Below are 17307 nucleotides of genomic sequence, written 5' to 3' on the forward strand. Positions count from 1 at the left end.
CTCCAAATCACTTATTTGCTCCAAATTTTACCAAAAAAAGGTTGGAACACTTGGATTTGATGCTCAAGAACAACATTTGAAGGAGATTTGAACTTCAAGGCCCGACACTCGTTCAATATTAGGTTGAGCATATAGGGATAGGGACGACTTGGTACTTGGCAGTTGTTGGCTTTTATTGTTAAATGCTGACTTAAAATATATTTGACTCTATATAACAAACAATTTAGATGTATGATTTATGACATGGTTCATAATTTGATGTCTTTTCATTCCAATTGCTTATTTAAGTTGTTCTACTTGAATTATGTGTGTTCTAATACTAAAGATTGTGTGGAATAGGTCATATCAGTGTGTGTGTGTGTGTGTGTGTGTATATAACATACACTACCAACCTAAGGTTCTAAATCAAACTACCATTTTGGGTGTAATTTTTAAACAACTAAGCGTTCCACCATGTTTATAGGGCCCAAAGTAGGTTGTCCTGCAAGTTTCATGACCTAATTAGGTTATATGGCCACCGAAACCAAGGGACGAAATCAAAAGATTCCAGATCCGAGAGCAGAACATCAGAGAACAGCAAAACAGACACTGATGTATCATATTGAAACCAAATCAGATAAAAAATTAGTGAGGAATGCAACTAAACAGAAACCGAACCAGAAGAGAAGACAGAAATATGGCAGGCACCAAAGAAAATGAGCAAGATCTGACCACATGAGTAAAATGGATAGAACGGAGAATAAAGAAGATAACAGCTCAGAAATCCACCAAGCCTCTCTACTCGCAGCTTAAATTTTTTTTTTTTTTTGGAGGGGGGGGGGGGGTGTGGGCGGAGGATGCTCTTTACATCTATTTGTAATGTGACCTAACCCCAAATAGATTATCCTCAGGACTGAATTACAGATAAGATTATCAAAAATAAATAATAAAAAGTAGCAGCCAAATGAGGATAAGGTAACCCATCGACCTCTCATTGACAAATTCTATTTCACTGAAAGGTTGACTCTAGAGATCGATAAGATAGAGACAAGCTGAATTGCTAGCATCAAGCTACTAAGACTCCTCCTCAATCCCATCTATTGGTTTAGCTTGGACTGCCCTAGAATAGAACATTATGGTGTCCCCACAAATTAGAATACTGAAGTGTTCCGAAAGATTAGAACACTAAAGTGACACACTTTCCTACCAATAGGAGGATGCTAAGCTGCCCTACTGATTGCTAATGCCTTCTATTTTTCTCTAATCTGCATCAAATGTAGAAGCAAGGACTCCAGTCCCATCAACAAGGGCATTCACCAGGTAAGGTTACCATTGTCAAGTTAACTACATGGAGAACAAGTCATTGTGAGTCGCTAAAAGGCCAGCATTGGTTGTTAAGATAATCTAAGAGTTCTAGACTTGTTAATTGGAGTTTTACTCTTCACAAATGAAGTTGTCAAGTGAAAAGGCATGAGAAATAAAGTACTTCCTGAACTTGTTATTAGAGGTAGGATCTCCCTCAGAAAGTAACCACCTTGTTCTAATATATGACTCTAAGCTTTAAAAATTCCCAAACAGGGAAGGACAAGCATAACGGTTTTGCATAGGTCCGACCACTGATTTATAGCTGTTGCTAGTTAATGAACAGTTATGAAGTGACCTCCAAGAAGGGAGATTCAAGTTTTAGGTGTCTGGTACTTTATGTAGAAAGGGGTGCAGTGTACAGAAGTAATGAGTGGCCATAGCTAAAAAAGAAAAAAACATTTACGGTGTCTTTTATCAATTAACAGAATACCAGCCAGCCAGCCAATACAAACTGCTGTATAACAGGCAATGATCTGCTACTTTTTATCTTTAATAATTTTTTAGAATATTTTAATACAATCTAATTATTATTAGTCTAGAATGACGCAAGCACGGCAGAGTAGATTGGGAATGCAGCTGTTGTATGCTGATTCTTACCAGATGGAATGCCAATTGGACAAATCCGAACAATTGAATGGGAAGATGACACCATGAACTGGTCAAGTGTCTAACTTGGGACCATAATTCAATCATATGGTCTATCTTGTATTGCAAGATTTGCATTTTGTCTTTTTTATTTTTTGGCTTTATTATTTTTCCCTTCCTTTTTTAAATCAATTTCACTCTCTTCCCTTCCCCCTTTTTTTACTTGCAACCTCTTGAATATAAACTTGTGTAGTAATTACCTAACATGATTGTATAACTAACTCCAAAGCATTTCAAATCTGATTATTAATTTTTACTTTAATTTGCAACCAAATCCTTTAAATTTAAGATTACAATTAACTACCAAAAATGGTAAAAGATTTAAGTAGTTTATAGTTATACAATCATAATTACAAACGTTTCTTTTATATTTTCTAAACCAAATTCATTCCTTCCTTTTTCACTTGCAACCAGACGAATTAGGGAACTAACAGAAGTTACTCCTTGAAACTTCAGAAACCCTAGTTTGCATAGAAATTTGGAATGAGAACATAAAATAAACATGTAGCGACGGTAATGTTCTACTGATTCTGATTCGAATGTAACGAAGCTAAAGAGAGAAAGAGAAAAAGGTACTCACCGTAGGAGAATCGTTGGAATCGAAGGAAAAAATGCGATTCAGGGCGGAAGAGGGATCGTATAAGACGGAAGAATTATAAGCGGCATTGTAGATTACGAGACAAGGGAAAGCAATGGCGGCAAAGAAAAGCGTCAATGTCAGAGCTCGTCGGACAACTATGGAATCCGTCGACATGTCGATGTTTCCAACGCTAGAAAGAAGCATCATCATGGATCGTCTTCTCCGTACCGAAGCTCGTATCGATCTCTTCATAAACTTCAATCAAACCACATACAAACTCTCTCTCTCTCTCTCTTAATTTTTTGCCATTGAAAAGCGGTGAAGTGGATCATCCAAGGAACCTGAAAAATCGGAAAGATGATGAACATATAGAAATCCAAGAAGATAGTTTCGGTTTCGTCTTACGAATAAGATGCGAGTTTCGAGCATTTTTTCCGTTTTAGAATGGTTTTCTCAACCGTGCCGATCGCAGATTATACCTGATGTAGCAGTTTATCTCAGATTAAAATTGTTTTATAGTTAGAGAAGAGACTTAGAGTGGAACCTGGAGTTTCCTCGACCCTAACTATAGCAGATTATACCTGATTAAGTTCTGTGTGTCTCAGATAGAATGTGTTGTTAATATTTAATAGTATCTAGAGCGATATTTAATCACAAAAATGAGGGGGAAAAAAAAAGTTATCTTGGACAGATGGACATATTAGGAGGAGAAATGGTAAGGTAGCTGACGTTGTATAGGGTGGGAGTTCCATCGTCATTTCTCATCCGGACACGTGACATAAATGTATTTCACATTTTCACTTGCTTTTATTTTCCTCGATTTAGACCGTATATGCCTTCAATGTTAGTGGACCATGGTTTTAGTGCACGGTATCAGAACGGATATCGATCAACCCAAAAACTGATACGGTATCGAATTGGTATCAGCATGGATAGGCCGTATCAAACAATTTACCCCTTATTCTCCTTTAAAAATGGGTTTTCAGACCATTTTACCTTGTACGTATCGTGTCACCGATATGCAATATCAATATAGTATCAAGATTGATCACTTGCAAAACTAGTTGGGATAATACGATAGCGATACCTCAAACCATGTAGTGGACTCAAGAGTCAGGAGTGTCACCCAAGTTGGTGAAATGTAAAAACTTGGGATGTTAAAGTGATGGGAATATTTTCACGAAATCTTAAGGTAAGGGTGTCAATCGATGGGTTCGATCTTATTTCGATTGGATTAAATCGATTTCAGCCTGTTATTGGGCCAATCCAAAACCAAATTGTTATTGTCTGGTCTGATCTAGTCAAGTTTTTGGGTTTATAAGTATACACAATGAAATTAACGGGAAAATTTTTAATTTTTTATAGGGTTTGATCTGGTCAAGTTTTCGGGTTTACAAGAATACATGATGAAATTAATAGGAAAATCTTTTTTCTTTGTTTTTTTTTTTCTTCTTCAATTTCTTATCAGATTACTATCGATTCAGTTCTTAGTTTTTTATTAGATTCGGTCCAATCTTCGATTTCGGGCAATCCTGCTTGATTTCAATTTCTTCCAGTTCCAAACAAATCGAACCATAAGGGTTCGGTTCCGTCCAGGCTGATCAGGTTGATTTAGGTCAGTCTGGCTACTCTTCGAGCTGAACTTTGGCATCCTTATCTCAAGGGTGTCAAAAGGGTGTATAACTTATTTTCAATTGAAAGTGGCTACACTTTATTATGCATGTATGTATCGAGCCAAGCTAGATCGGTCAATTTTTGGGGATTTCCCAAAATATATGGATTGTTTTTTTTTGGGGGGGGGGAGGGGGGGGGGGGGGATTTTGATTGCTATTAAGTGATAAAGATCAACCTTGATTATCAGAAACCCCATCTAAGTACATTTCTTGACACCCCCCCTAAGGTGTCTTTTAGACGTGATAAAGCTTGTTTACTTGTCCAAATTTAATTATTCAAGTGGTGTTGGCACTTGCTCCATTGATGAGAACTAATTCCATGGTTGCAAAGTGGGCGGTTTGGATGGGATTGTGTGACCTTAGCACGTATTAAGGTTTGTATAGATCTTTATAAATTTATAAATACAGGTCCTCTCACGTTGAGAGGGATTCTTTTGATAAACTAATCGTTTATAGAGTCTCTCCTTAACTAGAGTGAGTTGAAAAGAGAAACCTAAGAAAACTTAAGTGTTTGGGTGAGTTGGAATCCACGATTGAGTTTCTTTTCTGAGCCAAGAGTAGCCTCCAACCTCTTCTCTACATTGGTCATAAATTAGGTAAGATTCTAAACATAGTTTTGGGATTTTACAATCTTTCCCTTTCTTTTATTTATTTGATTAATTTACATACACCAAAGGGTTGTGATCCTACCTCTTTAGGTAGTTTTCATACACGCATGTTTTGTTTACTTAGGATGTAAATTCATGTTTTCTAATCATGCATTTTGTTCTCTTATTTTAGTATCCTAGGGTTACTTTGTATGTTGCTTCGCGTTTTCTTCCATGTTCTTCTATGATTTTCATACGTTTGAGCCACTTTCCTTTCCTTGTTTTTTACATGATGGTTCCATGTTCTAGATATTTTTGTTTTGATGTGTTTGTAGTGCTCCCATGGATCATTTCATCTCCCTCTTTAAATGCCTTATCTTTCTTCTTTCTTCTTCTCTACGTCTACAAGATAGGGTTTTAGGTATGATAAGTTAAACATCGCTATTATATTGTGCCATCTCATGGGGAGTCTCGTGTTCTCTGGGTTCCTTGATGTTTAATGGTAAGTGTTATGATCGTGTTTTGTCATATATTTAGATATTTCATGTGTGTTTCATGCATTATCTCCTGCTACTCCTTGGATGCATGTTTCCATCTTTTCCAATATATATATATATATATATATTTTTTTTTGTCCCTTACCTTATTCTATAAAGTTATTTAATGTGGAGATATTCTTGTCATTTCACATAGGCAATGACAACTTTTGAAAATTATAAAATGACAAGTCACTAAGAAGTTGTAACCTCACTTTTTTGCCCCTTACCTTATTCAATTCGCCAAAGTTATTTAATGTGGGGATATTCTTGTCATTTCACATAAACAATGTCAACCTTTAAAAATAATATATTAACAAATCACTTTTAACTTATTTTGAAAATCTTTTTTTAACCCATGACTAAATAACTTTTGACAAGAGACAAAAAAAATAAGGTTATAATCTTGTTCTAATCAACCTTGGTTACAACAAAGATATGCCTCAATGACACCTCTAAAGTATATTTAGAATTTCACACCTTCTTATAGTTGTTCATTATCCTACAACAAGGATATGTCTCAATGACACTTCTATAAGTATTTTTAGAATTTCACACCTTCTTATAGTTATCTATTGTCTTATTCTCAAAATGCTTTTAAGATAGGGGTATAAAAGGATTTTCAAAAATAAGTTGTAAGTGATATATCACTATGTCATAATTATTCACATTTTTTGAATACTCATATGAAATAACATTACCCTCATTGGAAAAAAAACATGTGTCATATCAATAGGACCAAAAAGTAAATACTAATTATTTAACACCTTAAGGGGTATCAAAAAGAAAATCCCAATTATAAAATTATGGAATTTTTTTTTATGATTTCCGGTTTGGTATCGGTTTTTCATGTTCGGTGTAGTCTAATTTCAAACCAGATGCACAATACCCTAATCCAAAACCAAAGCAATAAGACATTGGTTTGATTGGTTTGATTCGATTTGGGCTTCTTCGATCGGTTTGATCCAGTTTCACTGGTTCGGGCTAGGGTTTGATACCTCTATCATTTACGGTCTAAATGTTATGTTTATCTATAGTACAAATTCGATAATACCCCTTCATTGTTACCCCATACCCTCTCAACACTATCTAAACTCCTCGGTCAAAGGATTCTCTCTTCTCCCTTGACTATGGGTGAAGGACAACTCCAGCTACCCAATTATAATGTTTTGTTATTTGTTGTGTCAACCATTTTGTGTTCGGATCATAGTTCCTAATCTCGAAATGGATTGGCCGATTTTGGTCGGATCAAATTGGAATTAGCCAAGAGTCCGAGATCGATCCAATACACTTGCACGGATAAGGGTAAAAAGGTTTTAAAAAAATGGGAAATTATCATCGCCACCCCCTAAGTTACATCCTTATTTTAATGCAACCCCACTAAGTACCCAATTATCAAATGAACCCAAAATCTAACGGAGTTAACATATCATGCTATTAAGTGGTGATGTCAGCAGGTAATATTAGTCTTAAAAACTATTATACCCTTCCAATTAAAACAAGAGAATGTACTCCTTCCTCAATTGAACAAAGCAGCCTTAGCATCCGTTAGGGGTGTCAATTTTGGACGGGAACCATCCCGCTAGGAACCGGAACCAATCCACCCAATAGTTTATTGGTTCGGATTTGGTCTTAGTGATAGGTTATTGGTTCGGATTAGGTCTGGTCCTAGGAACCGTTAGAACCGAAAGAAATGATCAGGACTAGATTATCATCTAATAAAATCTAACGAATGATGTCATACAAAAGAAAAACAACTTCAGAAGCTGTATTTTTGGTATTATCTCCACCATACCTAACAACTGCAATGTATAAATTATTATTTCAATAAAAATCTTTATTTACGAACCACCAAATTGGTGATGATAGATGATGAATTATTATAATAATTTGTTATTTCTAAACTCTGTCTCTATCTCTCTCTTTCTCTGCATAAACAAAGTCTAAATATGAGTAATTATGTGAAAGTTGTAGACATCAAAATTAGTTCAAGTCTACCATATCTATTCGCATGAGATGATAATATATACATTGACACATTGGAACGTCTACCATTTTTCTAGTACAATTCCTATTGTTCTTGTTTTGGGTCTCTACATTATAACAATGTTTGGACCTGCTTAGGAACCGGAACCGGACTTCTGATTACTTAATGATCCTGAATTTCAAATTTAGAATCAGTGAGCTTATTGGTCCGGATCTGGTCTTGAAAGAGCCAGAACTGCTAGAAAACCGGACCAATTGACACCCCTAGCATCTGCAACTGCATTTGTTCACCTCTGCAACCGCTCACCTCTCACCTCTGCCACCGTCGTGGAAGTCGAAGGAACAAACTGACTGTTCACCTCTTCAACCGTCGTAGTCTACTCCAACCCACCACCATGCTGGTCCCCACCACCCAAACGGAGCCACACGAAATCGATTCCTTACGAACTTCCTCCCGAACATGTATATTGCAGAATGTTGCAACAACGGTGATCCATGCTGTGTTTATAACCAGTTCAAAATCCTCAATTTGATGACGTACTCTTCTTTTTCTTCTTCAATTTGAATTGGGTTTTCTCTTTTTGACTTCCCCTGTATATAGAAATCATATATGGAGTAGAGATAGAGAATGAAGATGAAAATGAGAGACAGGAGAAAATGAAGAAGAGAGAGAGAGAGAGAGAGAAAGAGAAAGAACTTTCTATGAACAATAAAAATAGTGGTTAAAGAAAGTTAAAAGCAGAAAATTAAATCGGTATTTTCACGTTATTTTATTGAAACCCTTCAATTTTAAAACGGTAATCTCTCTAGTTCCTTCTCAAACCCACCTTCTCTTCTATAATCCGAAAATCCAAACTCCTTGCCATCGTATTCGAAGAGATTTTTCGCCTACCCATTTCCTTTCCCTCAATCTGTATTCTGTACTTCTCTGTTCTAAAGAATTATACGTTGTTTTACAGAGAACCGAGACTTTTTTTTTATTTGTTGATGATAGTAGGAAATAACATACTATTAAACATTTGAAGTATTTACACAGCTACCATCCTGGTTACATATCACTGCTGCCTTAGCAAGTGAACGAGCATACCCCATATACATATCACTTTTGCACAGGAAAAGGACATTAGGAGCAATATCTGCTATAAACAAACAGTCTCAAGTAAATCCCATGGCCACGGTTTCGTGGATGGGGATGGCAAAAAATCAGACAGTTGGTGGTTGGCAAACCAAACTTCTTTTACTGACACCCCTTGTTTGGTAGCATATTCTAAGCCCTTCTTTATACTAAGCAGGTCTGGTTCCAATTCGTTATGAGAAGTGAAACTTCCTGCATCAAAAAACATCAAATTGCCATGTAATATAAGTATAAAGGCCCATGCAGCTTGTCTCATTCCAGCACTATTGTATCCTGCACAGATTAACACAGGAAAATTAAACATAGGAAAGTGGTTAGAATTGGGGGAGTGGTAATTGAACTGGGATGGAGGGGAAGTGGGAATTGAGGGGTGGGATGGTGGGGATAAATTTAAAAGAGCAATCCACTTATTCTTAGCACAAATTATCCAAAGAGGTTCCGTCTTGGCTAAAGAAATAGCCAACCTATTTCTGGCCGTCCAAATAAAATAACAAGTAATTATAAAAACACTAAAGAACCAGACTGAAGTCTGGTGATCCAGTTCCCTATTGAAAAGAAAATCAATACACATGTTGATAAGACTTGGATACCGCAGCTGTTCCATTCTCAGTCTTAGAGGTCCAGTAGCCCAAACGTGTTTAGCCCAATCGCAAGAAAGAAATAGATGCCATGAGGATTCGGCATATGTGCCACAAAAAGCGCAGGAGGAGTTGATCTGGATCCATTTCGAAAGAGTAGCCTTGAGTGGGAATCCTGCATTTAGCAAACGCCAGAAAAAAAATTTAAAATTTGGGATGAAGGGTGAGTTTCCAAAAGAAAGTCCACCGAGATTTAATCACAGGATCGGTCATGACATCAAACATATTAATCTCGTTAGCAGCCAGATTTGTGGTGAGTTTACCAGTTTTGGACTTAACGCACCACCAACAATCAGTTGAGTTAGAAATGGGAATTAAACCAATAGCATAAGTCACAGACCGCGGCAAGCAATGGGTTAAAAGGCCTTGATTCCAGTTAGAATCCCCAATGAAATCAACAACTTTGGTGGATGAGTCTGCAAGGGTTAGGGGTATAAGCGAAACATGAGAGAGTACCTGCGGGGCAGAAGGTATCCATTTTTCGGTCCAAAATAAGGTGGATTTGCCATTCCCCACTTTCCTAATGAGCATGTTGTCAAGCAAAGGAATCGTAGAGGAGATGCTATTCCAAATCCAAGAGCCTTTTTTTTTCCTTGTTTTGGGGTGAAAGAAGGAAATGTTGTGGAAGTATTTGGCTTTAAGAGTCTTAGCCCAAAGGGAAGAATCCTCGTAAGTAACCGCCAGCCTTGTTTGGCTAAGAGAGCCATGTTATGGGTTTCAGCCTTACGGAATCCAAGACCTCCCAAAAACTTTGACTTACAACATTTTGTCCAAGAAATCAAAGCCGTTTTCTTAGGTTGGTCTTTTCCCCTACCAAGCCAAAACTGCTGACAAACGGAATCAATGGCACTGCAAATTCTCTTAGGGCATTTAAAACATTGCATCAAATAAGCCGGGGTAGATGCCAGGATCGATTGGATCAAGACACGACGACCCGCAAAGGAAAGAAGGTTAGCTTTCCACAGGGATAATTTCTGTTGGATCCGAGAGACAATCCTGTTTAAATCCTTCACCTTAGATCTGCCATGAAACAGGTTAGTTCCCAAGTAGGTTGAAGAAGTGGACATCTCCTGGATACCTAAGCATGAGCATATGGAATTCCTAGTTTCTAAAGGCACATTCCTGCTAAAATGAATTCCACTTTTCTTGAAATTAATTTTCTGTCCAGACAATTCAGAAAAAAGGTCCAAAATAGCTTTAATTGTTAGAATATCTTCAGTTTGAGCACGACAAAAAATGAAAATATCATTAGCAAAAAATAAATGCGAAATCTCTGGTGCCCCCTAGCAATTTTAACCCCATGAAACAAATCCAGATCTCTATAGTTGGTGAAGAGTCTGGAGAGTACCTCCATAACCACCAGGAACAGGTACGGGCTTAGGGGGCAACCCTGTCTCAGCCCTCTGGTAGGTAGAAAATGGTTCAAGGGACTACCATCAAGTTTAATAGAAAAGGAGGATGTGGAAATCAAAGCCCAAATAAGAGATTCCCACTTCTCCCCTAACCCAAGGAAGTTGAAAATAGAGCGAATCAAGCTCCACTCCACCCTATCATAAGCTTTGGACAAGTCAATATTAATAGCCACAAAACCAGTTTTGCCCCTAGCCTTTTTAAAGAAATGAAAATTTTCTTGGGCAATTATAATGTTATCAGTGATCTGCCTGCCAGGAACAAAAGCGGCTTGAAAAGGAGAGATAATAAACTGAAGAGAACCTTTAAGTCTGTTAGCTAGGATCTTCGCAAGAATTTTAAAAGTGATATTACACAGACTTATGGGGCTGAACTCTCCCACAGTGGCCGCCGAGTCAGATTTAGGAATCAAGCAAATTAGAGTGTGATTAATACTAGGGGGTAGGTGGCCAGAATCAAAGAACTGCTGCACAAGGTTGAACAAATCTTGGTGAACAACCTCCCAGTATTTTTGGAAAAAAACAGCTTGAAACCCATCTGCACCAGGAGCCTTCCATGGTCCAAGAGAAAAAACCACGGATCGAATTTCCTCGGAAGAAGGCAGACAACAGAGTGTATTAGACTCAACAGTACTAGTAGGAAGTTTTTTTTGAAAAAGGCACTCAACAAAGTTAGCATCCAGGGGATCCGAGGTGGTGAACACCTCCTTAAGGTGATCCGAGAAAACTGCTGCCATCAGGGGAGGGTCAGTAATGATCTTACCTTGATGGTCCTTAATGAAATTTATCCTACGCTTATGCAAGTTATGTTTGACCACCGAGTGATAAAATCTAGTATTTCTATCCCCATCTCGGATATACAAATGCCTTGATTTCTAAAGCCAAAAAGCTTCCTTTGCATCAAAGATCCACTTAAGCCTCTTATCAATCCCTGCTAAAATATTATTATTAGGATAAGAAGAGTCTGTAAGTGTAAGGTGTTCATTGAAAAAGGAATGTTTGAGGTTATTGATATGTCCAAAAGTGTTTTTATTCCAAGCCCTGCAGGCAAAAGAGAAGGAAGCCAACTTGGAGGGGAGTGATCCAGCCGGGATTGAGGACCAAGTAGAAGCACAGAAATGGGAAAAGTTAGGGTGGTGGGTCCATGCATCCTGAAAATGGAACAATTTCTTATAACTAGGTCGGTGTCCAGATGTAGCTAACAGAATCGGGTTGTGGTCAAATCCAAGCGAGGATAATTTGGTAAGGAAAGCCCTAGGGTAAAGTAGGAACCAGCTGTGGGTGGCAAAAGCTCGATCCAGACATTCTTTAACCAGTCTAGGAGGTTTTTGTTTATTAGACCAGGTGAATTTGGAACCAGATGAAGTGACCTCCTCCAAGGATTGCTGAACAATTAAATTTTATGTATTAGTGTAGAGGGTATTTTAGTCATTTGCATTTCATACAGTTAACCCGTTAAATTTTGGGTTCATTTTGATATTTGAATACTTAGTAGGATTGCTTTAAAATAAAGATGTAACTCAAGGGGTGACGATGATAATTTTCCTAAAAAAACAGGAAAATATAATCATTTTAAGTAAGATTTTGGGAAAATTACTTGATTAGCCACTATTAGCCTATTAGGTTTATGTTTACAAGACGCCCATTGTCCTCTTAAACTACAATCAGAGATCTGCTAGAAATAAATTTAAAAGGATAATTGAGTAAAATCACATTCACTGCTGAAAAATAAAAAAAACCAAAAACTGTTAGGTAGATTTTTCAAGAAAGGGTTAAAACGTAATTCAACAACCCATCTTCCCCAAAATCATCTACCCAACCTCTGGCGGAGTTAGGTTCCCTGAAAAATGGATTTCTAAATTATTCCCCAAGCTCTTGCCCCCTCTCTCTCGGTTCCTGGACTCCCTCCTTCCCTTCCCTCAGTCTATCGACTCCTCTCTCCCTGCCTCATCCCTCATTTTCTCGTTCCCTCCACACCGTGCGACGGTTCGAGTTATCAGATTCTGAAACTCAGGCACCGACGTAGCACTATGCGACAGCCGAGTCATCGTATCTGCAACTGAGGTAAGAAGTTAGAATCTTTCTCAATTGGAAGCCTGTAATCAGACCATTTATGACCTAGGTATATATTTTATGTAATGATCACTATAGACTGTTGTTTCTTACGCGAATCCTTCGAGGTAGCACATGAACCAGCTCGTTTATTGGGATTTTTTTTTTCTTTTGCCCATTGGCTCGTTTATTGGTTTATTCTCCTATAACTTATAATTCATCTTTAACTTAATATCATCGAATTATTTTTATTAGAAAGTGATTGAATCATATATAATATATAATTTGGAGCATTGACATCCAAACCATCTGTGAAGAATGAGGTTCATTTGGTCAAACTTGAAGTTCCTGCTCTCTTTTGTAAGATGTACGTAGCTATCCAAAAATCTAAAGATATGAGATTTAATGTCTGTGCTGCTGACTGCAGTTTTGGAGGCTGTGAGGTTATTTTTGAGACCCAGAGCTCCCTTGATGCACAAAAGCAACTCTTATCTTTCTTTGCTCGACAATAAGAGGAGGTATAAATATTTGTTAGTTTATTTAGTGAATCTTAAAGTACTTAAATCTATCTTGTTGGTTTATATTAATTCTTCAGTTTCTTCTTATGCTAATATTTAGTGGAATTGTAACTCTACTTCTTTGAATTAGTTTTAATTGTTTCTTGGAAATTATAGGAACTGCAAAGGAGCCTGGTTTCAGCACAAGTTGCCTCAAAGGCACATGTGATTTCTGTAATAAACTTCATCAGCATGTTTCTAAACTTATGACCATTCCTGTAGAAACTCAGATTGAAAAATCTCATCAGTTGGCATCTTTTAGGAAGAGGTTTCACTTCAGTTATGGTAGCCCAACCTCACTATGATTAATAATTGAGAGATGGAAGGGCTCATGGAATTTATATCCCTACTAATACAGGAAGAGTCTGCAAGTGAGGAGAAACTGGCTCTTAAATTGCTTTAAAATTTACAACATTGATGTCTAAAAAAGGAGCTTCTGTCAGCTAGCCACTCTATTCTTAATTCATCATGATTCTATGTTTCTTGAACAGGAAAACTTGCAATGACTCTCCATAGATGCTAAAAGTATTAAATACTTCAACATTGAAAGTGTCTAAAAGAATTGCTATTATAGTTTGAGGATAATATGTTCAGTAGACCAAAAAAGTTTACGTTTCTTCAACGTGTCTCGCTATTTGATATATCGTTGCATGATTTTTTTTTTTTTAATTTTAAAAATGAGACTGAGATGATCTGCCTTGAATATTCAGTTGAACAGATTTTCTGGAAAGGCAAAATATTCAGAGTGGCCATGTATCTCAAGTGTGGCAGTCCAGAGAAGTTGGCTTTGCTTGCCACTGCCAATTATCTACTACATGTGTTAACATTTGTTGGATTTTGTGTTTTGTTTTTTTTTTTTTATTTTTTTATAGGAAGAGTGAAAAATTCTGGTCAGCTTGCCTATGGAAGGAAGGTTTGAAATCTGTAAGGGCAGTTTGCGATAAGGTGACATTAATTCTTCTACCCCCCCTTTTTTTTTTTTTTTTTTTGGGGGGGGGGGGGGGGGTTGCAGTTACATTCTTTTCTTGGATACTTTGGGGCACTTTCGGTTCTATCAGTGCTTCAAACAATTTTGTTTTGTCTTCTCCATATTACCATATCTTGTCAATCAATAATTTGATATGAGGAACTACTGAACTCAAATTTTTAGAACATTGTTGTTCGCTAAACTTGTACCCATTATTCTGCATTAGGAACTAAGCTCAACTATCAGTCTGATGAATGTAGAGGATCAAATATCCTTTTCTTACTTTTTATCTCTACATTCCTTAGTTGATAATAAATCTGGTTAAACAGTTAGTTGCCCATTTGAAGTGGTTGCCAGTTTGCTTGATTCTTATTTTATTTGTAAAGTTTTCCGCTGACAAGATAATTTGTATGCATTATTTTGGTCTTATTTGTGACTTACATTTAAAACTACAAATAATGGGAGAGTGACTCTGTTTTGCATGAATACAACGAAAGAAATCTTTGATTCATGAGAAAGGGGAAGCACATCTCGTCTTGATCTATAGGTGGTCTTATAGCTACCTTCTAAATTTTTTCTTAGACTATTAGTAGACATCGGCTACAAGTCCCTTTGGAAGCATGTCTCCTCTACTCGGTTCCAATTCCATGGGTTGGCCATTAGTCAAATTTCAAAGCCAACTCAATCATTCAGAAAATTCGTTTAACCCAAATTTCTTTTTGTGTCCTTACTAAAGTTGAACTTCATATAATTTCTCTTAGGCTGCCTTTGGTTGGATGAAGAGCAGTGTAAAATTTTCCTCTTATGCGCTTTTCCTGTGTTTGGTCAAGGAAAGTGTATGCCTTGGTTTTTTGCGCACCCCTGCCTGCCAAAAACAAAAATATTTGCATTGCTCCAAAAATGAGATGTAAGTAGAGGATTCATCCACTTCACATGGTTTTTCATCCAACCAAACGTCCCATTAAAGTTTTTTTTGGGTACCTCTTCATGCACTCTCCATCCAACAAAATGGAACCTTGGTCTGAGTTCAGTGAGTTGTACTCCAATGTTCTTGTTTTGCTTTTGCCCTCTAAGTCAATTGCAATCAACAAAACCATAAAAACCTTATATCTGTTATATATGGCAATTATATGTTAACTTCCATATTTTTCTCTATGATAAATATAAGAGGAATACAAGTAGGACAGTCTCATATAATCCTGTACGGAAGACTTAAATGTACTTTAGCTGCCTGGTAGAGTGGCTGTATCTACATATTATTTTGTTATTTATATGCATCTATCATGTGCAAAAGTCGTAGTGGGATAGAATTGTAGTGTCATGTGCAAAATTCTTAGGGGTTTATAGTGCATTTGATTGGAAGCGGTTGGTGAAGTAAATGTTCAATGTTATTCCTAGTTTCCTCAATTTTACCCAAGTCTTTCTACTATTTTATGCATACAACTTATGAAAATTTCAGACATTGGTATGATAAAAAGATGAATCCATATAATCTTGGATGGGTTTCAGAATGTGAGAGAGATCTTCTTTTCTGAGATTCCTAGTTCTAAAAAATTCAGGGCCAAGGTGAAAGAGGATGCATCTTCTACCTTCATCACATCGCTCTCAATCAGCCATGTCATAAGCCCAAAGATGGCTAAACAAAGCTTCGACATAGAGATGGGTGGGAAACATCAGGCTATTGCTGCAGAAGAGTTTGAAGATGTACATAATCAAATTGAGAGAGTAGGTACTTTAGAGAGATGTGGGAGTCAACCAGGACATTCCAGCTTGGTTCAGAAAGGTAGCTGGTAGATCACACTTGATTTACATGCATTGTCTGCTGAGTTTGGAATGGAACATTGCTTAAGACAGATCCATATGGACCATTGAGGTGATTGTACAGAAAGACCAAACTTAATCAAAAGGGGCTTGTCATCTTGTTCTTCTACTAATTGCCTCATAGGAGGTGCTATTGATTAAGAATATGGTCTGTGGAGTTTCGATCCTCTTTTTTATGTTTTTTAAGGGAAGGGGGTTAGGGGCCCTTCAAATTATTTTGTACATTGGAACTGTTTTGTACTAAAAAGGAGAGTCGATGATTATGTTGCATGTCTTGCATGCAGTGTGGGTGTATTATTGTTTCTTCTGAAGCCAGGCTCTGATTTCTCTGTGGGTATAAGATTTCACTTATTTTTTTGAAATTTCTTAGAATGGAAGAAATTATGGTTTGAAGTGCAATGAAGATTGAGGACTCACCACCCACTTAAACAGGGATAGGGATGATTGGTTTCTTTTGTATGTGAACTGAACTAATTATATTAGGAAATGTCTGGTCCTGCAATAATACTTAAAAGAATTTTGCCCCTCTCTCAAAGTGGCAAAAGTGCAGTCTCTCTCTAGTTTGTTAAAAAGGAAATCATACATTAGGGCACGGAAAGCAAATGAAGCTCTGTATTGTTTAATCCCCCTAGAATATCCTCATTCTTAGCTAAGTATTGTTTAATAGCATCCTTGCCATGGAAGCACGGATCATTAAAGCTGTAGAATGTCCCTCGCTCCCTTCTTCGTGAAGAGCTTGTACTTGCAACCCAACTGTACAATCTCTCCATCACGGCATACTAGCCTTCTAACCTCTTTGCCACCCAAAGAATCAACTTCTTTATCATCGCTACCTGAAAAGTCAGACAGAATACTTGCTAACAGGCTAACAGTCACCTCCATGTTTCAATGTTTCATCAATTGCATGTAGAGCAAGAGTTTGTTTTCCCAGAAGCCTCTGGGCCATATATCTCCACAATACGTCCCTGCAAAATGACAAAACTAATATGTAACCAACAAACTAATGCAGTAATAAACGATTAAATAGCAAGAGGTAAAGATTATCCTATTGTTTATTCTAACCCAAGGTATCCAATAAAATATAGAAACAAATGTTGTTTTGTAAATAGCCACAGAGAATGATAAGTGTAAACATGGGAAGCGGAACTGGGAAATAATACTTACTCATGATCAACAATAAATGGGCGGGATACCCTCAGATCTCCAGGAATCAATCAGCAGCATAGTTTTTGCCTTATGCAGAAGTTTGAGATTCTGCCTCTTCATGCATACAACACCAGATTTCTTGTATCTCAATCAAAGAAACACTGATCCAACAATTAATACCAGATGTTAGGAGGATAAATAAAGAATTGATTATTAAGAACACACACCTTA

At 37.1% G+C, this 17307-nt stretch overlaps 1 protein-coding gene and 1 long non-coding RNA gene across 3 annotated transcripts in view; both read right to left on the reverse strand.

Moving 5' to 3' along the window:
- The window catches only part of LOC122663695, a 25357-nt gene extending 22354 nt beyond the window's left edge, over positions 1 to 3003 (reverse strand). The window contains exon 1 of the long non-coding RNA XR_006333209.1: positions 2848 to 3003. This is a non-coding gene — a long non-coding RNA (uncharacterized LOC122663695). The remainder of the gene's footprint in view (positions 1 to 2847) is intronic.
- Positions 1 to 16697, reverse strand: part of LOC122663694 (uncharacterized protein At4g15970-like) — a 25646-nt gene extending 8949 nt beyond the window's left edge. Inside the window, exons 1-2 of one of the 2 annotated variants that reach the window (XM_043859322.1) lie at positions 16685 to 16697; positions 2568 to 2848 (exon numbers count right to left, since the gene is read on the reverse strand). In XM_043859322.1, coding sequence (XP_043715257.1) covers positions 2568 to 2821 — 254 coding nt within the window. In that variant the 5' untranslated portion in view covers positions 2822 to 2848; positions 16685 to 16697. Of the gene's footprint in view, positions 1 to 2566; positions 2859 to 16684 lie in introns of those variants that run through there. The other variant, XM_043859321.1, reaches the window with a different exon arrangement.
- Positions 16698 to 17307: the final 610 nt, after the last annotated feature.

Source organism: Telopea speciosissima, chromosome 6 (assembly GCF_018873765.1).
Source record: "Telopea speciosissima isolate NSW1024214 ecotype Mountain lineage chromosome 6, Tspe_v1, whole genome shotgun sequence".
Taxonomy (NCBI): domain Eukaryota; kingdom Viridiplantae; phylum Streptophyta; class Magnoliopsida; order Proteales; family Proteaceae; genus Telopea; species Telopea speciosissima.